This window comes from Opisthocomus hoazin, chromosome 2 (genome assembly GCF_030867145.1).
Source record: "Opisthocomus hoazin isolate bOpiHoa1 chromosome 2, bOpiHoa1.hap1, whole genome shotgun sequence".
NCBI classification, from domain to species: Eukaryota; Metazoa; Chordata; class Aves; order Opisthocomiformes; family Opisthocomidae; genus Opisthocomus; species Opisthocomus hoazin.
The window spans coordinates 42,810,058-42,832,160 of record NC_134415.1 but is presented as its reverse complement, the minus strand read 5'-3'; the positions used below and the strand labels follow the sequence as shown (position 1 = coordinate 42,832,160).

The window sequence follows — 22,103 nt, the reverse complement described above, 5'->3', positions numbered from 1 at the left end:
CCGGGGAGAATGGCCCAACCTGGAGTCTCTGGCAGAAAGCACCAGGGGAGACTCGAGGTCGACCCCTGGGGTTCTGGAGCCGGGGATACAAAGGATCCGAGGCCCGCTATACTCCCACTGAAAAAGAGATTCTGGCAGCATATGAAGGCGTGCGAGCTGCTTCAGAAGTGGTTGGCACTGAAGCACAGCTCCTCCTAGCACCACGATTGCCGGTCCTGGGCTGGATGTTCAAAGAAAGAGTCCCCTCTACGCATCATGCCACCGATGCTACGTGGAGTAAGTGGGTCGCGCTGATCACCCAGCGCGCCCGAATGGGAAACCCCAGTCGCCCAGGAATTCTGGAGGTCATCATGGACTGGCCAGAAGGCAAAGATTTTGGAGCATTGCCAGAGGAGGAGGTGACATGTGCTGAAGAGGCCCCACTGTATAACCAGCTGCCAGAAGATAAGAAACAGTATGCCCTGTTCACGGATGGGTCCTGTCGCACTGTGGGGAAGCAGCGGAGGTGGAAGGCTGCTGTATGGAGCCCTACACAACAAGTCGCGGAAACTGCCGAGGGAGAAGGTGAGTCAAGCCAGTTTGCAGAGGTGAAAGCCATCCAGCTGGCTTTAGACATTGCCAGTCGAGAGAAGTGGCCAGTGCTCTATCTTTACACCGACTCTTGGATGGTGGCCAATGCCTTGTGGGGGTGGCTGCAGCAATGGAAGAAGAACAACTGGCAGCGCAGAGGCAAACCTATCTGGGCTGCCCCATTGTGGCAAGATATTGCTGCCTGGCTAGAGCAGTTGGCTATAAAAGTCCGTCACGTGGACGCCCACGTCCCTAGGAGTCGGGCCACTGAAGAACATCAAAACAACCACCAGGTAGATCAGGCTGCCAAGATTGAAGTGGCTCAGGTGGATCTGGACTGGCAACATAAGGGTGAACTGTTTATAGCTCGGTAGGCCCATGACACCTCGGGCCACCAAGGAAGAGACGCGACATACCGATGGGCTCGTGACCGAGGGGTGGACTTGACCATGGATACCATCACACAGGTTATCCATGAATGTGAAACATGCGCTGCAATCAAGCAAGCCAAGCGGGTAAAGCCTCAGTGGTATGGAGGACAATGGCTAAAATATAAATATGGGGAGGCTTGGCAGATTGACTACATCACACTGCCACAAACCCGCCAAGGCAAGCGCTATGTACTCACAATGGTGGAGGCCACCACCGGATGGCTGGAAACCTACCCTATGCCCCATGCCACCGCCCGGAATACCATCCTGGGCCTGGAAAAACAAGTCCTGTGGCGACATGGCACTCCCGAAAGAATCGAGTCGGACAACGGGACTCACTTTCACAACAGCCTCATAGACACCTGGGCCAAAGAACACGGTACTGAGTGGGTGTATCACATCCCCTACCATGCACCAGCCTCTGGAAAGATCGAACGTTACAATGGGCTGCTAAAAACCACTTTGAGGGCAATGGGGGGTGGGACTTTCAAAAATTGGGATACCCATTTAGCAAAGGCCACCTGGTTGGTTAACACCAGAGGGTCCACCAACCGGGCTGGTCCTGCCCAGTCAAAACCTCAGCGCCCCGTAGAAGGGGATAAAGTTCCTGTAGTGCACATGCGGAACATGTTAGGGAAGGCGGTTTGGGTTAGTCCTGCCTCGGGCAAAGGCAAACCCGTCCGCGGGATTGCCTTTGCTCAAGGACCTGGGTGTACCTGGTGGGTAATGCGGAAGGATGGGGAAGTCCGATGTGTACCTCATGGGGATTTAATTTTGGGCGAGAATAGTCCATAAATAAATTGTATAAAGTTACTTGTTAAATAACCCTGTCACTGTCTGTTATCACTGTTACAATTGTTATATGTTGTACCAGTAGTAGCATAGTAAGAATCATCCAGATTAAAGAAGGATGGACTTTTCTCGATGAAAACCTAGCAGAGCACAGCGATGATGGAACTGGACCTGGTTTTCAACAACTGGCATCCAGCAACTTCATCAAGATCAACATCTCCTGCAGACTGTGGGCACGGGCCGCACCAGATACATCAGCCGTGAGCTCCGGATGCAGCAAGTGACCGCCCATCACCACACATCACCTCCCCTGCCACGGAAGACCATAACGACAGATGGAGCCTGAAGTCATGGATTAAATGAACTCAACGGACACTTTAGAGTGTTGATCCATAGACTAAGGGAATGATATCTGGAGACAGGAGAAGTGGTGGTGATCAACTAGACAATGGGGGACCTGGGCATGACGTAGATGGTATGGGATAAGGGGTGGATAATGTCCTGGGTTTGGCCAGGACAGGGTTAATTTTCACCGGACTCCAGGAAGGGGCACAGCCGGGGGGTGGGGGCTGACCCCACCTGACCAAACAGAGCCCGGTATTCCATACCATGTGACATCACGCTGGGTTCCGGTGGGGGGGGGGGGGGGCGGCGCAGCGGTAACTCCCTCTCGGCTCGGGAGCGTGCGGCGCCGGTGCGGTCCGAGAGAGCGGGTCTGTTTTTGTTGTGTTTTCTCCTTGTCTGTATCGTTGTTGTTCCTGTTTCCCTCTGTTTGCTGTTCTGTTAAACTGCCCTTATCCCGACCCACCAGTTTCTGCCTCTTTCTTTTTATTCTCCTCCGCACGCCGGCGGGGGGAGGGGCGGCCGCGTGGCGCTTTTGTTGCCGGCGGCAGCCGAAACCAAAACAGTGTTGAAACTGCTACCCTTTAGGAAGAGGAGTTGAAGAACTATGCAGCTGAGTAATATTTTATGCCCACGCTAAATTTTTTTAAGCCTACGTATTTTTAAAAACCCCAAAACTACACTTAGGAGCTATATGGGATAAACAAAGTAGACACTAAGTCAGCCTGTGTTTTGACAGCCTCTTTATCAAATATCTCCGAGACTTGGTTTGAAGCAGTGTGAAACACAGGAGTACAGATGTTAGGTGACTACTTCATGCTTCGGCTAGACTTCAATGACCACAAACACACATCTGTTTCAGCTTCATTATCCACCAAATGGCCTGAAACCAGGTACTCTTCTTTACAAACATCATGTTTTCAATTTTTTACTTCAGATTTGTAAGCGGTGGCTACAGCCTGCATTCTGGGAAGCAGAAGGTACCCAGGGACTGTGATCAGGGCAGCAACGTTCAGGGCTTCTGACTCCAGTAGTAAGAGCTTTTTGTAGCATTAGTGGGATTTCCAACACAAACAACTCCTTTCTTACTTCAACTCCATCTTACCTGTTTTTATCACCCAGGTCTCTGACTTGCTCACTTCCTTCTCTGTGTATCTTTTTCTTTTCTTAATTAGAAGATCAGCGGGGGGTGGGGAAGGGGGGAGACGAGGAGGCAGACAAACAGTTCCTGGTGAGGAAATGCCATTTTTATAAAACTGTCTTGATAAATTCTTGGTATTTTTCTTCCAGCCCAATAATCCTACTACAGCATCCTTAAACAAAAGCAAATGGAGTAGAGGGCTTTGCTCCATCATTACAATGTCTCTTCGTGGAGCAGATTGCATAACGTGGGTGCGGGATGGTACCCATTGCTTCCTCCAGCCAGTTCTTCACTTGTGCACAGCCCTGTCCCTGCATAATATGCCCCTGCCCTAGTGAGGAGGGGTGATTTCTGTCATGGGGGATAAGAAGATGGGTGGTGGTGACCTGGTGCTTTTCTTCAAGGAGGTATTGGTGTGTCTCTGTTTAGCAGGGTAAATGCTTCTCCCCAGGAATGCGTGGCTGGCTGTACTTCTGCAGTCAGCAGTGCAGCATGTGTAGCCTGCTACGTGGCTGGAAAGCCAGCCCAGTTCCCAACAGTGCTGTGAAACGAGCCCTTTTTCACGGGGAAGAGGAAAGGTGTGCTTAGCCATCCCGCTTGGGTCACGCTCACTGTGACTGGGCCCTGGTGGCAGTTGGGATGCTGTCACTGGGTGCAGCCTCCAGCGTGGGTGGATTGGTCTGTGTCTCCCAGCACATGCAGCTGTGCAGCTGCCAGACCTGGTGTTGCGTTTACTGGAGACCAGGCAGATGGCAAATGGGAGGCTGAGACCTGCCAGGCGCCGCCTTGACTGGATGTCCTGCTTGTGTCCCATCTCTGATATGGGCCTGGGAATACCATGCTTCTCTTAGAAGCTGAAATATTTCATGGCCGGGCACGCTTTTTTCCTTTCTTTCTGGGGTGTGTTCTTTTTAATGAGCGAAACCAGTTCAGCCTTTTTTATTCTCCAGCAAAGTAAAGGTATTGACATACTCATTTTCCTCTCTTCAGAGAAACATTTTTAAGTACCGTGTGATTAAATTAGCTTGGAACGGAGAAGCGTGATATGGCAAAGGCTCTCCTTGAGGAGAAAATACAGCTTTAATAACTAGGAATATGTCTTTTATTGGCTAGTAAAATTTAGAATGTAACACTGAGCATTTCAGGTTTTTGCACTAAGCATGGCTATGTACTTAAAGGCATCTGTTCTGTCAGTTTATGCACTGTTAACTAACTGCAAACCTCTTTAACAGCTCCTCTACACTGCTGGAAAATCCTGAGGCGGGACAAGGGCAAGAACCGCTGTCATGCCTGATGACTGAGGTTGTAAATGGAGTGAGAAAGGCCCTTGAAGGGGAAGCCGTCAAAGCTGACCTAGTGGGAAAAGAGTGCAGGGACAGGTTTCCTCTCGAAGCATGCCAAGAGAGCCAGGCTTGGATGCATATGGGGCGCTTTCCAGTTTTGGGAAGGTGCAAAGTGATGCTCTGTGGAAGGACTGGCTCCAAAATCATTAATTAAAGACTGCCCTTCTGGTGCACCTTATGACCAAGTTACTGCTAAAAATAAGGTTTTGCCACGGCTTGAGCTCACTTCATGCAGATTTCTGATGTGGAGTACATGTTTGGGAGGACTGTGAGCAAGAAAAGCCTGTGAAATATGTAGTTTACAGTGATTAAAAATGGCAAGTATAAAAATATTTTTAGCAAATGACAGGGAGATAGTAGATTTCCCTATCTGCTCCTGCTTACCCTGAACTCCAGTGAGTGAGTGCACTCTAATTTTGAAATGGGAAACACTTCTGCCAGCTGTGAAGCAGAATGATGGGCTTTAATTAGATGAGAAACAAGAAAATGCAATTGAACCAACAGACTTTCAGCGAAGAGAAAGGAAGTGGCATTAAACTTCATAGTAGCTGAAGGGAGTAGGTGTTAGCCCACTGGAAGCATCTGAATCCATCCTTGTTCAGATAACTGAACTAGATGATTTGTACATGGAAAACTGCAGTAACCATAACACAAATGGTCTCTTTAGATGGGTCTTCCTGAGTAAGAGGATAACTTGATTGTTTGGGAAAGATGCGAAATAAACAGGGTGTAGAGGAAAGTCTGGTAACTCTAGTGGGCCTCACTTAATGCATCTTTCCTTTTGTCTGTGCAGGTTGAGGATATCTGGGACCTGTTTGGTGGAAGCGGCCATGTCGCGAGCAACTCACCCACCCACCTTCCCAGTGAGCTTCCAACTCCTGAGCGTTGTGCTGGTGTTGCTCTTCTATGCAGTTGGCATACATGCGGAGAGCCCCAGCGAATTGCCTGTGAATGACACCGAGGAGTGCACTGGCTCGTACATCTGCAAAAAGGGTGTGATTTTGCCAATATGGGAGCCCCAAGACCCCTCATTCGGTGACAAAATTGCTCGGGCAACAGTGTATTTTGTAGCAATGGTGTACATGTTCCTGGGAGTATCTATCATAGCTGATCGCTTCATGTCCTCCATCGAAGTCATTACATCCCAAGAGCGGGAAATAACCATAAAGAAGCCCAATGGTGAAACCAGCAAAACCACAGTGAGGATCTGGAATGAGACCGTTTCCAACCTCACACTGATGGCCTTGGGCTCGTCTGCCCCCGAGATCCTCCTGTCTGTTATTGAAGTGTGTGGTCACGGCTTCACGGCAGGGGACCTGGGGCCAAGCACAATTGTGGGGAGCGCTGCGTTTAACATGTTTGTCATCATTGCGATCTGTGTTTACGTTGTTCCAGATGGAGAGATAAGGAAGATCAAGCACTTGCGAGTGTTTTTTGTTACAGCAGCCTGGAGCATCTTTGCCTACACTTGGCTTTACATTATTTTATCTGTGTCTTCTCCTGGAATCGTGGAAGTTTGGGAAGGCTTGCTCACCTTCTTCTTCTTCCCCATCTGTGTGGTGTTTGCCTGGATAGCTGACAGGAGGCTTTTGTTTTACAAGTATGTCTATAAGAAATATCGAGCTGGCAAGCAGAGAGGCATGATCATTGAGCATGAGGGTGACCGGCCCTCCTCCAAAGCTGATATCGAGATGGACGGAAAGGTTGCTAATTCTCATGTGGAGAACTTTTTGGATGGGACACTGGTGTTGGAGGTGGATGAGAAAGACCAGGATGATGAGGAAGCCAGGAGGGAAATGGCTCGGATCCTGAAGGAGTTGAAACAAAAGCACCCTGACAAGGAAATTGAGCAGCTTATAGAGTTGGCCAACTACCAGGTCCTGAGCCAGCAGCAGAAGAGCAGGGCTTTTTACCGCATTCAGGCCACTCGGCTCATGACGGGAGCTGGCAACATCTTGAAGAGACATGCTGCAGATCAGGCCCGCAAAGCTGTCAGCATGCACGAGGTCAACAGTGAGGTGGCAGAAAATGATCCCATCAGCAAGCTCTACTTTGAGCAGGGTACCTACCAGTGTCTGGAGAACTGTGGCACTGTTGCCCTGACCATCATTCGCCGGGGAGGCAACTTGACCAACACAGTATATGTTGACTTCCGGACAGAGGATGGGACAGCCAATGCTGGGTCAGACTATGAGTTCACTGAAGGGACAGTGGTCTTCAAGCCTGGAGAGACACAGAAGGAAATCCGTGTTGGCATAATCGACGATGACATATTTGAGGAGGATGAGAACTTCCTGGTTCATCTCAGCAATGTCCGCGTGAGCACTGAGGCCTCAGATGAGGGCATTCTTGAGGCCAGTCGTATCTCAACACTTGCCTGCTTGGGATCACCATCTACTGCCACCGTCACCATCTTTGATGATGACCATGCTGGCATCTTCACTTTTGAGGAGCCAGTAACGCACGTCAGTGAAAGTGTGGGGACCATGGAAGTGAAAGTATTGCGAACCTCTGGTGCTCGAGGAAATGTTATTGTGCCCTATAAAACCATTGAAGGCTCAGCCAAAGGTGGAGGAGAGGACTTTGAAGACACCTGCGGGGAGCTAGAGTTCCAGAATGATGAGATAGTGTAAGTGAATGTTTTATTTGTTATTTACAGTCTCTGGTTCTCCTGAAATTAAATGCGCATGGCTCCCAGAGCTATGCTGGAGGTGTTTGGGTGCCAGCGCATTGCAGCAGGCCATGAATGGTCTTATGTGCTTCAGGGAGCCTGAAATGCTGTGTTCCTGCCTTGCTAACAGACCAGAGATTGATGCCTGCTCAGGGGCACTCCACCCTTCCAGCAGCAGGGAGGCATGACTGGTTTGTAAGCCCAGCCTCCTGCAACCTACCCATGCACTGTGCAGATCTCTTTAGCCTCGGCTCTGCAGTGGAGCAGAGAACAAAATTGAGCTGGCTGTTACCACCCAGTCAAAAGTACCTGTCTTGCGAAGGGCCTAAACTGAGTGTATGAATTGCGGTACCTACTCCCCCTTGCCTGTTGAGGGTCAGGTCATCCAGGACTGGGCCACAGCCTGTTCCACTGATGCTCTGTTCAGGGCTTCAGTGAAGGCCACTTCATCTCTTCCTCTTCTAAAGGCTGCAGGCCTGGGTCATTGGCTGTTGCATGTCCTCAAAAAGTATTGTCATGCAGAGAAACCTTATTGTTAGGATGGAACTTCAGCCATGTTTGGCTGCTTGCAAATGAAAAAGAGGCTGAAAACTGTTGGAGGCTACTGCTGAGTGTTGCTAGGTGGATGGTGGAAAAATTATTGGTGCTGTATGTAGCCTTGCTGCGTTATGTGGAGAATATAAATTAGCCCAGTAAATCTTGGTACAAAACATCTATCTTTGGTATGTCATGAAGACATTTTCTTGCCCAGCTGGGGCTCTGGGAGGAGCAGGGGTTGGGAGTTGCATTGTTCCAGCCTCAGGCTCTTTGTATAGTGAAGTCTGTGTCTGTAGACCAGTTCCTATCAACAGTAGACTCTGTAGAACAAAATCACTGTGTAGAACTTGGAGCAGTCACTGATAAAGCGCACTACTGTGTCAAGGGAGAGCTAAAAGTTGGCTTGGGTGTTGCATATCATACAACTGCTCTTTTAGGAGCTGAGACAGACCAATGACAAGTGCTGAGAGTAGGCCTCTCTGTTACTTGTACCTGCTCTGTGTGCACAGGGAGAATGAAGCCAACAGGGGAATCATGAAACTTCTTGAAGTAGAGGGAAATAAAAAGGTGATTTGTAGTTCTCAGGCAGGGTATTAGATCAGTTGGGGTTTTGACTTCTCAGAACAAACTGAGCAAGAACTTCACAGCTCCAGCAATCTGGAGGCCAGAACATGCATGTTGATCACTCAAGGGTCCAGAGCACGCAATATGCTGTTGTTCCTGGCTCTTGAGTGATAACTGTAGTAGAGACGAATGCAGTTATTTGATTTTGTTTTTCTTATTTTGGGAGAAGCAGGGAGTTGTCTATAGAGATGCAATGAATTAGGCTATAAGGATATCCCCCAAAGGCTCTACTTTTTAACCGGGTCACTCAGCACTAGCAAAACTGGGCTACTGTCAGGAAGGCTTTGATGTTTGATCTTGTTTCCCCTGGGATGTGACATGTTTACAGGGCAGGCCAAATGCATAGCCACAGGCTCTGTGACTGCTCAGAGGGGCTTGGGCTTCCCCCTTGTCTTGGATCCATCACTCTGATCGGGATCTCGGTGCTGTCCTTCATCAAAGACAGGTAGCATCACCTGCATCTGTGCTGCCTGTTGGTGCTCGGTCTGAGATGTGGGCTTTTGCAGTGGGACAGTGGTGCTTTCTCTGGCATTGCGCCAGGGCCCGCTGTGCTGTACCTGCTACCTCTGCTGGTGGGCTTTCCTTCACCAAGCTGTTCGCTGCTCACCAGCAGCCCAGTGACCAAGGGGTGTGCTGGAAACGGGCTGACCACATCCCGTCAGAGCTGCTGCCTGGCCTCCCAGGGCTGCTGGTGTGCCCTCCCCACGGCAGCAGGCCTCCTCCTTCCTGTCTTACTGGCTGTTAGCAAGTGCACAGCAAGCAAGAAATAGGGGAAAACAGCTTTCTTAGAAACCCAAACGTGGTTTTTTTGTGCAGATGCCAGGGCATTGCCACTATATCTCTGTTGCCTTTAAACTATCTCTCCCTGGAATTGCAGGAAAGGACAGTACATGGGAAGCACCATTTTAGGAGTTTGCAGCCTGGTACAAGTGAAGGCTTGGGGAATGGGGTGGGAGGAGGTGGCAACCGTAGGGCCATATGTTGACCAAGGCGCTTGCTCCATTCAGGACATGCACATACCTTGTTCTTCTGGGAGAAGGGTGAAACAGATTGTACAAATTGCAATCTATTCATGTGCCTGAAAGGCAGTAGGTATTTGTCTAAAACTTAGCTGCTGCAGTCCATGTTCAGGTGTTGGGTGGTACAATCTGACTTGCAGAAGATTTCCTGCAGGTTTATGTTTACCTGGGCACGAGTTTAGGACAGCCCTGCAGCATGAAGGCAGTGTGGTCCTGATGCTTCTTGTAGGCGTTCTCCCTTGGAAGAATTTGCTCTAATGGGAATAAGAAGATGTGCTAGCACGACATGTGGATTACAGAGCTGAAGCATGTTTGCTATGTCATTGCTTGTTAGTGCTGTACTTCAGCTGAATCACAGCTATGTCAAATGGTGCAATTCCCCAGCACATTTGATTCAATAAAGTTCCAAAACCTCAGGTTCTCCCGTGCTCAGGTGGCCAAGAGATGGCTTTGCTGCCCTTTCTAAAGGTTATTACTGCCTCTTCAGCTCTGCCATTCTAGGCTGTATCAATCAGCTTGATAAAATCAAGTAAGATGTGCTTTTTTGGGGCACCAACAACAAACGTAGGGCAGTGCAGGAGGACATGAGGATGAAAGAAAACTGTCTACAAGCCTCTATTATTAGAGGGCTGGCTTGCTGGTAAGTCCCAGTAAAATTAGAAAGCCCTGGGAGGGCCCTGATCTTCGGGAGACCTTCCTCTGGTTCCCAAAAGGCTGCTTTACATAACATGTTGTTTGTTTGCAGCGTCCAGAGAGACTTTCTCATTTTGCAATCTGTTGATGTCCCCTTTCCCAGAGCACACAAAATAGCTGTGTAACTGCTGAAGCCGTGCCACTCCTGTGCATTTAAACAAAGATCTCATTCCAGTGCTATCAAAAAAGATTTATAATGGAGATGTTGGTCCTCCTATGGAACTTTTTATCCTGGCACTGCCTGGTGGCCTCTTGGAGTGATGCTCTTCTGCTCCTTTCTCCTGAAGCACAGCTTGTGTGTTCAATGGGTGCATGTTGGCAAGTGAAAGAAACAGCATTTAAATGTGTTTTGGAAAGGGGTTAGCTGGGTTTGCACGACAGATTGTTCCAAGCTGAGTGGGAAAGCTAAAGATGTCTGACTTGGGTCTCAACAAGGTCAGTCTCTGTGATGCTGCACAGGTACCAGGGGCGCTGAGACATTGGTGCAGGACAGGGTGCTATGATTTAAAGTGTAACAGAGAGCCTTCCCTCTGGGGTGATCCTCAACAAGGTTACTCCAGCCTTGTCTTACATCTCCGTTAATGATTACAGCTTTCTTGATGAGAACATGGAGAAGATGTGTAGTTTCAGGCTTTTCCTGCCCATCCATCTAGCAGAGCTATTGTGATCACAGGAGAGGTCACTGGTTCATCTGGCCAGTCTATTTTTATCTCCTGACTGAATGCCAAGTAATTCAAAAGACGTCCAGCCTCATATCTTAGAGCAGGAAGCAATCCTTCCCCCACATGATGGGATCTCTTCTCCTTGCTGTTTTGAAACATCAGGAGGGACACCTCTTCCAGACGTGACTGCAAAGCTATACGAAAACAGTGTGTTCTTTCATGTTCAAAAAATAGTAGTTTTTCTAGCAATAACATTGCAGCTAGAGACCTATTACAATCTGCATTCTAGATGTCTGCACCCACACTCCATAAAAGTTTTTACTGCATTAATAAGTCAGTGAGGAAGATAGTACACACAATATATGGATAACCGATTAAACTGGTGTTTCACCTATGCAGTTACAACCGTAAATGCATGGAGAATCTTATGTCCATAGATCTTGCTGTTCGTAATATATAGTTCAGCCGTTTTTACAAAAGGTGTCTGCTGCAGGTTTAGGAAGTGACACTCTTGGCCCTTTGTATTTGACTCGTCCAAGCCAGCTTTGGCATTTCTGTGGAAGCGTAAATCTAGGAGCCTAATGCTAACAGTGACACAAACATCAGCTAAATGTGATTTTTTAGGGAAAGTGTCCCCAGAGACCACATAGCCTTCCTTCCAAGAGCCCTTTAAAAATGTCCATGTCAATAAATATAGATTGTGGCTGGGGGGGAACCAAGTGATACTGCTTTTTTGAAGTTCCCCTTTTCTGTTCTTAAAGAAGTTGGGTGAAGTATTTCTAAAGGAACAGCAAAAATAAAATCCGGACTCAGCCCTGGGACCTCTCCAGCTCAGTTTTGCACCTCTGGTCTGCAGCTTTAGAGAAAAAAATGGAACCTCCAGCACGGTCAGCCTTGCAGTAGGATGCAGTCGAAGAGCAGAGAGTCTTCTGATGTGGCAGAGAGACCACTGTAAACCAGGCTGAAGGTGAAGCAAACAGACTTTCCCCTTTTCACATTTCATCACTAAACACATTACCTCTCTCTTTGTCCGTCCCTCTTTGTTGGCGTGGGTCAGTGTGCATCGCCTCCCTCACAAGCCCGGCCTTGTGCAAGATTCATATCCAGAGGCACAGTGTGAGATACCGAAACAGACCAAACCAAGATTGAACTCTCATTCAGCCTGCTTCCAGCAACCAGCTTGGGTTTTAAAGCATGTTTTCCCCTTGCCACTGGCAGTCTTGCCTTGCCCAGTGGGACTTGCAGGCAGTTCAAATATGGCCACCAGGATCTAGGTCTTGGGTCCTTGGCAGGAGCACCCAGTCCCCTGCATCCATCTTATTGGAGATGGCCCTGATCATGGCCCATAGCAGGGAGCTGAGCACGTGTGTCGCACCAGGCTGGGGCATGGCATGGGATCCTGTTTCCATTTCCAGGGGAGTTTTGGGGAGCAGAAATGCCCTGCAGCTGAAATGTATCATTGCTGTGGGTCCTGAAGGCCAAAAGCTGGTCGTCTCCCCTTCAGGGGGGAAGATACAGCTATAACAGGGCAAGCGGTCTTTTCTTTTTCTCCTCTTCATTCACACAACATTTAGTCTTTCCTGAACACTCCTAAAATGTTAGCCTTTAATATCTCCCAGTCTTGTGCATCTCTCTTAAACTGCTGTGCTCTTGTCTCAGTTGCACTGGACAACCCCCGCATTTCTGTTAGGAGACAGCAAGGAAAAAAGGCCACATGGTGTTCACAGACCTTCCCCTTTCTCCTCTGTCCAAGTGCCTGCAGGTGCTTGCTGCTGTCCTCTGCACACAGACCAGGCACCGAGTGACATAGACACGGTGTGTACTGAAAGAGTCATTCCCAAGTGCTGTGTCAGATCTGAAGCCTGCAAACCACATATTTGCAGCTGCATCTCTAAGTGTCTCATGGCCTGATCTGGTTCTCTCCTCCCCAGAGTAAGGTCAGTGGGTGTGCTTCTGTGGCATGTCATCCTGGTGCTGTGGGACAAGTCCTGCCCGTAGCTTGCTTGGGGAGGGTGACCATGGGATGCAGTCTGTGCCGTTTGCCCAAATAAGTCACGAAATCTAGGAACTTGATTTGATGATGTCCCCTGTGGAGGGGCTTAAGCAGCGAGGTTGTGTTACTAGACGAGGCAAGTTGTGCCAGCACATCACTGGGGTGAATGAGGGGGAGAAAGGTGAGGACAAGAGTGGTTAGCTCTCGCTGAAGAACTGACACAGTTTTTGTCCTTGAAAAACCAATGTTTCCTTATTTGTAATGAGCTGTTGTTGGCAATTTACTGCTGCCAGCTGCATCTCTGTGGTTGATTAAGGGAGCTTGGATCTTAAATATGTAATAACTCTCTGAAAGCCATTGAGAGGCAGTTATTAGCTTCATCAGGGCCTGTGTACACATCCGCTGTGCTCCTTTATGAAAAGGCTACCTATTAAATGCATTGTAGTAATTTATAAAACACAGGATCTAGGCTTGTTTTAAGAAGTTAAAGCAGCAACCCTAGCAAAGCTAGTTGACGTGGGAAAGAGTTATTTTGGAGTGAAGCACTGCTCCTTGGTGAGGAGACGAGAGCAGGGAATAGGAGAAGCCCTGTCCCCCTTTACAGACTCTCCTCTTCTGCTGGCGTGTGCTTGAGCTCTGCTGCCAGCGGCATTAGCACCAGCTGTGATATGCAGGTATTGTCAACAGAGCAAGGATCCATCCCTCTCCCTCCTGTGCACATGGGATCCTTTACAGTGGCAAATCCTTGAGCAGGGAGAAGTAAATAGTTGGTACACAGGGCCCTGATACAAGTGCTAGGTTCAAGTCATGCATCTGCCTTGGGAATGGGCTTCTTTCCCCTGACAATTTGCCCCCAGGTTTGACCTCGGTGGGTGGCAGTCAGTAGTTTTCTTCCAGCAGCAGGGCTGTGTTTGTGGGCTGAAAACGAAAGCAACAGAACAAAAAGCGGATAGCTGACCACAGCTGGCATCCAAGCATCTGTGCAGATGGGCAGAGAAACATCTGCTGTCATCCAAAGCCAAACAGAGAGGAGAAGCTGGACCTGGCAGACATCTGGCTGAGTCGGAAACAGGCCCTCCCTGGGGGGAGAGGCTGAGCCCAGAGGCATCAGAGCCCAGAGACATCATCCCGCATGCTGCGAGCGGATGGAGTACTATCGGCCGGTGCACTGCCGGTGAGCGGGGGTGTGTGTGATGTCACTCTGTCTTTGGCGGGCAGGCGTACCAGAGGCGATGCACAGCCTTCCATGTCTGGATCTACTTTGTGTGTGTCCCTACTGGCTTTGCTCACACCGTGGACAAAATTGCATGTTCATTGGTGAGGGCGTGCACATTGCTGCTGTGCAAGGGTGAAGACACCTTGTTTCGGCTCCTTCCCGTTCTCTAGCACCGTAGGATAACTGTGTTAGCTTAACCTTTATGGTCTGGTCTTGCTGAACCACCTGTATGTATTTCTACACTTAGATGAGGAGCTTTGATTAAAAGTTAGTCTTTCACAGCCACAATTTTTGTGATGGCCAGGTGCATGGCCTAGCTGCACTGGTACTAGTGGGTATGTTCTCTGTTTTGCAGTCTTGGGCATGGCTGGAGTTAAGGTCAGCCCTCTGCAAGTCAGAAGTGCCATTTAGCCTGAGGACATCTTGGGAGATATCAAGAACTGTACTAATAATGTTTGTGACACTGCCATTGGAGGCGTTGCGCTGGTTTCCAAGAATGGCAATGCTGGATCCTGGGTGACAACAAATAATAACAGCATTCTCTGTTTTAAAAATATCTTAGTGTAAGAGAGAAAATATTCCCACTGCTGTGCAAGTAAGAGGGCAACCAGCATGTGCCTACTCCATCCAGTCCCTATATGGTTCCATTTCCATAGTGCCTGGACTCCTTCCTGCACAATCAAAGTAACAATAAAATGTGTCTGGCAATGAGAAACCAAACAATAATGAAGAACAGAGGCACAGACTGGATCTCCATGAACTGGAGGTTGGAAGGGGAGAGATGGAGCTGATGGCGTACGTCCGCCCGACCAGAGCAAAGTCCTTTCCAAGGGAAGGTCCTCTGAGCACAGGTGCACTCAGATGGAAAAGATGGGATCAGACATGGCTGAGACAGGGATGGAGATGGGCTGAATGGAGTCCAGTACAGACATATTACTTTGCTTTTTTTCTGGAGTTGGTTTAAATTTTGTGGCATTGTTGTCAGGAAATTTCTTCGCTCTTTGGACTGTTAGAGTGATTCCTCTGGTTATTTGCTCCCTTTACGACACTGGTGTGTGGTAGTCACACACTGCACTATTTTGGGGTCATGCAATGTGGCTCTAAATTAACCGTAGGTCCAGTAAGCCCTGCAGAGAGCTTTGTCCCAGAGGCCAGGTGCACCGTCACCAGGTGACAAAGCTGATGTCTTGCTGGCTGGGATGTAAGAAGGACATGAAGTTTCTGGCTGGGTCCAGAACAAAACAAAAGGATTGATTTGCTCTGAGTTCTTTTCTAAACTCTGTTGCTTGCTTCCAGGAGAACAAAGCAGTTATATACATTTGACCTTTGCAAACAAATTGGAGTAGAAATATATCTGACCATTAAAGTTCTCAGCAGCCCCTCAAACTGCCCGGGCAGCCTCTCAGCTTTACAGTGCTTATGGCTCAGCTCCTCAGCCTGTGCAGGTATTTCCCCTGCCCACCCCTTCTCCCCGGCGCTCGCCCTCATGTCTCCATGCCGCTCCATTGGCCTTGGCTCTGCCATCCTCTGCCCCAAGACCTTACCCGTGCAGCCTGAGCATGAGTGTTGTGACAGGTGACTTATCCTGGCATGCCTTTAGACATGGGCAAGGAATAGGCCTGTCTAGAGACTGCAGACCTTGTGCTCTGAGGAGCTGTGCATCCTCGGCTGCAGCCTCCCTCCCCTCTTGGCAATGCCATTCTGCAGCCCAGGCTCTGTTGTCGTGATACTGCACAGCTCTCACATGAATACGCAGCCCTGTCACAGCTTATGAGGCAGAAAAGAAGTCTGTTCTGGAGGGAGTCTGGAATAAATAGAGCTGTGATGAGCAGGGGAGAGACGTGCTGATTTCATTGAGACCTGGAGGCAGGATCTGAGAAGAAACCTGTTGCCTTGGCTCGCGCAGGTGGGGAGCAGGTTCTACCTGGCACCAGAGTCTGCACAGGGCTTGGTATTTGCTTAGTTCAGTAGATTTGCATTCACACTTGAGGTTTGGTTATTGAAATTTATGTTCCTCCTTAGTGACTGGATATGTGATGGCACCTAGGGGGATAAGAGATCACTCCCACATAGGGTAAAAATAATATAAACAAAGTCAGTATTCATGTCCCAGGCACAAATGATCCTATCACAGGGGGAAGGGAGGGAAGTGTAACAGAGGATTTACCTGACTCACGAGCTCTCCAGTGACCTGGAACTCAGAAAGAATCATACAAAAGCCTGAAAATGTGTTAGTTTAGTAGGAAGGATTGTAACAGAGCAGCTTGGGAGTGTTGGGTCAGAGTCAGGCCAAGCATGAACTGAATGAGAATTAGAGGGGAAGAAGATGTCCTGTCCATGCCTTATCAGTGCAGAAGGAGAAGGGGAAGGGAGCTGAACAACAGATTCCACCAAGAAGCAGGTGCTTCGTGAGACCTGCAGGTGTAGGACAGAGATGATGTAACCTACCTGTTCTCAGACCCAGGGAGCACACTGAGATCTAGCCTCATGTTGTTAGGGGAGTGCCTGAGGGGCTCTTAGAGCTGCGAGCAATCCCCCTGGAAGCTTTCCTGAGCAATAGGTGAGATCTGCAGGCAAGCTCAGGAGCTGCCTTCAAAAGCAGCTCAGCTAGATTAGGTCTGCTTCTGTACCTAAGCCTAGAATAAATCAACACGTTATTTGTAAGCACCTGAAAGATAACAAGGAGATGAACAACACCCAGCATATATTTCTCGAGAACAAATCTTATCAAGCCAACCTAATTTCCTTTTATGCCAGCCTTTTGAGTAAGGGATAAGCAGTGGTTGTCATGTCACTCAGCTTCAGAAGGGCTTTTAATGTTGCCTTGTTCTGTACTGTCGTAAGGAAGCACTGGCTAAATGGGCCACTGCGGTGATGGATGAAACCTGTCTGGAAAGAGAAACATGGCACTGGATGGGGGTGAAAAGGTGTTCAGCAGTTGTTTTTCCTGAACTGGAGCTTGTTCAGCATGGAAAAGAGAAGTTTGGTATTTAAACTTGCAGATAGAAAGAGTGGAGAGGCTGGAAGCATTATCAAAGGTAGGATGGGGATCTACAGAGATGGGCTGGGAAAGAGCCTGAGCAGAAGCAAGACAGTGTAAAATGCTTGTGCAAGAATAGTCATAAGCACAAATTTAAGTGGGAGGGGAACAACTGAGTCAGGAGGTACCATTGTGACCTGGCAGCCAAATCTGAGCTCACAACGTCATGCTCTTGCAATGAATGAGACAGACATCATCCCGAAGATATTCATGAGGAGTGCAGCCATCCTTACACTCTGTCTGCCCAGCTGTATCCAGATCTGAGCACTCAGCTCCGGAAGAAGTTGGGAAGAGTCCAACGGAAAGCACAGAAAATGACTGGTGGTCTGAGAAATGTGACCCAAGGTGAAAGACTGCGAGAACTGGGGCTGTTTAATTTAGAAAGACATAGGCATAGGGAAGGTCTAAGCCTTGAGCTGTGTGATGGGCAAGAAGATATTCTCTGTGTCTGCAGGATCTTGAGAAAGCAACAGAGGCAATTCAGATTAGACAGGAGGGAAAATTTCCTCCTAGTACAGATGAGTCCACTCAGGAGTAGCTTGGGGGAGCGGGTGACCTCTGTCAACAGCAGAGGACAGCTTAGAGACTCTATTCAAAAATTTACTGAAGATGTCAGGTGTATTTTCTCTTTTAGGACAGGATTGGGTCAGATGAAGTCTTGGGAGCTCTTGCTTTCCTGTTGTTATGTGCTAAAGTGTTCATCATGTGAGTTGCACTTCAGTCAGGTGGCCTCTGTCCTGCATGGTCTTCTGCCAAAAGTGTGTGATGGGTTAACCGGCAAAGCAACCTACAGACAGAGCGGAAACACCAAATGCGTGCATATGCATGCAGCCTTCAGAGCTTCCCTGTGGCCACCCGGTCTGGGCTCTTTGCTCACAATGGATATCTGGGACATGGCCAGTACTCTCCCGTCTGTCTCCTTTGCTGATAATTAGATGCAATCCAAGCTTCCCTGCAGGAGAGCCCTGTCCCCATGGGGGAAGAAGCAAGGCTGCACAGATTAAGGAAGCTAATTAGAGGGGGAGAGAGCATTGGTACCAAAACCCCAACAGTAAACTTTGAAATCTAGATAAGGAGCAGTATTTAATTATACACAATTAAAACAGTGCATCTCAGCCCCCTGAGAACTGGCAGTCTTGGAAAGCCCTCGCAAAGGTGTTAATGAACAGATCTGAAGGCAGCAGTGGGCTAGGGGCTGTGCTTATTAAACTTCACGTAGGAAGCACATCTGAAGAGAAGAGGTAGGAAAATTCCCTTGGACCGCTGACTCCTTATTTCTGTGTGGTGTCCTCCACCTCCCAGAGCAGGTAATGGGAACCCAAAGCTCTGGCACTGAAAGGGAGATTGCTTCGCTCTTCCTTGCCGCTAGGCACAGACCGTTGCAGACACCTACGCAAGGAGAGGCTGTTATGAAAACATAGGGGAAATTAGAGAGGGTTGTAAATACTTGCTGGAGAAAAGGAAACAGTCTTTGTGCCATTCCCTCCCAATGCACAGGAGACAAAGCTCCTGTCCCTGTGCCTGCCAGCCAGGGGCCTCCTGGTATGTCCGGGGAGCACCATGCCAGTGTTCCCCTTTGCTCCACGAACCTGAAAAGTTATCTTAGGTTATTTTCGCACAAGTTTCCTCTAGCTACTAAAGCAGCTACTTCCCCTCCATGCTCCTTTGCCACAGCACATGTATAACCTCTGACCTCTGATCCTTTAGCCTGCCCTCTCCAAGCCAGGAGGGCAGTTTGATTTCCCTGTAAAGTGTCTGCCTTCTGTTCAAACATTCACTGTTCCACTCTGTGCCAGCTGGGCCAGCGAGCTTTGTGGACTGCAACAGTAGCGTTATCCCATAGCTGCTTCTGGGTGTTAATGTAGTAAAACCACAATGAGGGAAAGCTTTGGATGGATTCATATCATCTGGCAGAGTAAAACTGCAGAACCACTCTGAAGTTTTCCAAAATTCCTCTTCCTCAGCAACTTCAAACCCTTAAGGAAGACTTTAGTTTAGCCTTGGGTGCCAAAGGAGGTGGTGCCTGTTTTAATTGTAAATACAAAGTGTCAGAGGGCTTCTACCTCCTGAAGGCAGTAACTTTGAAAAGCACGAGCAAAACACTAGAGCTCCTTTTCCTGGATCCTTGTCTCCTGGTATTCCTCTTTTGCCTGGTCTTTGTCCCCACTTTCATCTACATGCAACCCATGAGTTGCGTCTGTGATGTTGTCATAAACAGCTCCTCTGGTGATTTGGCTGCTCAAAATGTTGCGAGACCTGAAAGGGATGCCAGTGCCACTGAGGTTCATGTTATTTGCCTGGGCCTTTCTGGTGGTGTTTTCCTCTGCCGTGCCAAGAGCTAAAGCCTCAGGGCCTTCTTCGCTCATTATGTTTTAGGTGAAATATTAAATTTTTTGTTGAATCCCAGAGCTCCAAGAGTTGGGATTTTAAGAAAAATGCTGACTAGCATCTAGAGTGTCCTGTCTGGCCTTTGGTATGCCAGGGGAAAATTTGCCCGGCTTTGGGGGGAGAATTGCTCTCTATTGTCTATCCTGCAGTGCTGGAAGGGAAGGTGGGAGGCTTAAGTTGCTTCTCAAGTCAAGTCTACCTAGACCTAGTATGAATGAGCATGTTGGTCTCTTGCAAATACACAAACAGATTTCTACAAAGCACTTGCTAATGAACCCAAAACAGCAGTTTGTCCTTTCAGTGATTTGTGGGGAGTCAGTAAAAGGCTCGACCTGGGAAGCTCATTACACTGCTAAAATAGTGCATTTTCAGTAGAGATGCTGGGAAGCTGTTAGCTGCTGGCTGTGATGCAGGGAGAGAGGCTTGGCAGCGCTGGGAGGAAACCTGTGAGAGGAGACGTCTGTCGCCTCTGTGGGCATGAGCACGGGGCTGGCTCGCAGTGGGGGCAAGGCAGCCAGACGGTGCAGGTGGGGCACGAGAGGCCCTGATTTCCAGCCACAACCGCTGTAATCTCACATCCCGGCTATGGGCATGCTGATATCGTGCTGGGCCCTCAGGTCTCAGGTGTGAAGTGGAGAACAGGAGAGCGGAGTCCAGCACCAGTGAGAAGCGAGAGCCACAGCAGCCTACTCAGGCACTTAGCCACATGCATGGTATAAAACAGAGACCTTCCGGAAAATGTAGGCAGACTCTCAGGGCTTAAAACCCAAGCACTGAATCCTGTACGTCAAAGGGAATGTGAGACTGCTCAGCCACTGCTCTGCTTCATGGGCACAGAGCGTTTGTCGCCTTCAGCTATTGCACAGCTCAGCTACAAAGCTAATTCGCACCACTGCCCTTTCCTCTTGGTGTGAATAGATGGACTTACTCACGCAGCAATGTAGCCATCTCCAAAAGGGATGCATATACCTCAGGGTGCTCATGTACCTGAGGGCTGCATGTGCCTGTGCCTCAGCAATCAGTGCAGGTGAAAGACTGACCAGGCAAGTGCATGTATGGGGACAAAGTGGGAGAAGGTAAAAGAGAGGTGAATGTATAATGGAAATTGGAAAGGAGGGTAGAAGGAAAAATGAAAGAGGGACCAAAATCACAATGGTTCATATGAGTGCTTCCGCTCAGCTGCTGGTGAGCACTGCCAGAACTGCAACATGCTCAGGGTGGTGTTAAGAGGTCCCTAGTCCCATCAAAGCTTAGAGCAAGGTTGGGCTGCTGAAGGTTGCAACAGATAGTTGGAAAAAAACTGCTTGGCTCTTGCTACAGAATGAGTTTGACATCCACGTCTTAAATGCATTGAGCTGATATCGCACAAGTTTCAGCTTCAGTGTGCTTGCAGTGAGAGCCCTGGCTTGGCACTAGGCAGCAAAGGTAAAAGCAGTGAGGAAAAGAGCATTCTTCTGGTCTTGCCAAGAAAAATCACTGTGCATGGGAGAACTAAATTGATCTGAATTCTTCTGCTATTGGTCAACATTTTGGTGCCAAGGTAGTCACACTTCGTGTGTACAGGTACATGTATGCGAGAGAGGGAAAGAAAAAAGGTAACATAAAGAGCTCCATGTTTAATATTGTGTTAATCCATTCCCTCCCAGCTACAGCACAGGTTTAAAATTCCTTTGCTGGACATGAGGGGAAATGTACTGATCTGTGTGAACATTATTTAATTAGGGAAGAAAGCTTTTACCTTTCTGGAAAGTTGCAACTAATAAAGTTAGTTCAGAAGTCTGAAGAAATTAATTGAAGTTTGGGGTTGTGGGGTCTTTTTTTAATATATTGCTTCACAGAAAATTCAAGTTGCATTTTGAACCTAATTTTCCTTCATTAACTCTGGAAATTTAAGCAGTGGATGGATTTCAGGCCAAGTGTTTTGAAAACCCCTGCTAACAGCAACTGTGGCAGAAGGTGAAGCAACAGCACATCAGCACCTCAATCTCTCTGTGAAACCCAGTACATCGAAAAGGTATATATCAAGTCAGAAAACTTGTGCAACAGCTCTTTGCCAGTAGGGATTTACTTCTAGCACCCTAGCTACGTGATGGAAAATCCTGCAAAGAAGCAGGTGGGAGTTGCAAAGCCACGTGCCAGCTTTGGACCCAGAACTCAGCACGGTGGTGATCTCCACCAGCACCCATGGGGAGTGGGGCGTCATGTCTACCCTCCGGTCCTTGCTGGGGTACAGCACCCTTTGATTTGTGGCATGAGTTTTATTCATTTATTTCTGTTTGAGCTTAGGCACATGTACTGATTAGAGGAGAATTGGTGAGCTCTGCTAATGCATTTGAACACAGGTAGCTTTAGGCTTGCATTTGGGTCATTAAAAATGAAGTGAAATTATGTTCTCTTTGCACCAATTATTGTGAGCAGGGGCCTTGATTTGGCAGCAGTTATCTTCCCAACACCACTGCACGAATAACTTCTAACACAGAAAAAACAGTGTCATTAAAGCAATAGGGTGGTGTGAAGCTACTGTATGAAAAGGAGAGGCTGAGACAGACTAGTTTATGACAAGCTTGTAACAGACCTGTGACTGACTGGCTAAGTTTAAACCCTTGTGAGGCCAAAACACTTGCTGACCCATGAGGGGAAG

At 48.4% G+C, this 22,103-nt stretch overlaps 1 protein-coding gene across 2 annotated transcripts in view; it reads left to right on the top strand.

Moving 5' to 3' along the window:
- The window catches only part of SLC8A1 (solute carrier family 8 member A1), a 127,186-nt gene that overhangs the window by 11,698 nt on the left and 93,385 nt on the right, over positions 1–22,103 (top strand). For both annotated transcript variants that reach the window (XM_075413425.1, XM_075413424.1), the window contains exon 2: positions 5,413–7,248. In XM_075413425.1, the coding sequence (XP_075269540.1) occupies positions 5,450–7,248 (1,799 nt within the window). In that variant the 5' untranslated portion in view covers positions 5,413–5,449. The remainder of the gene's footprint in view (positions 1–5,412; positions 7,249–22,103) is intronic.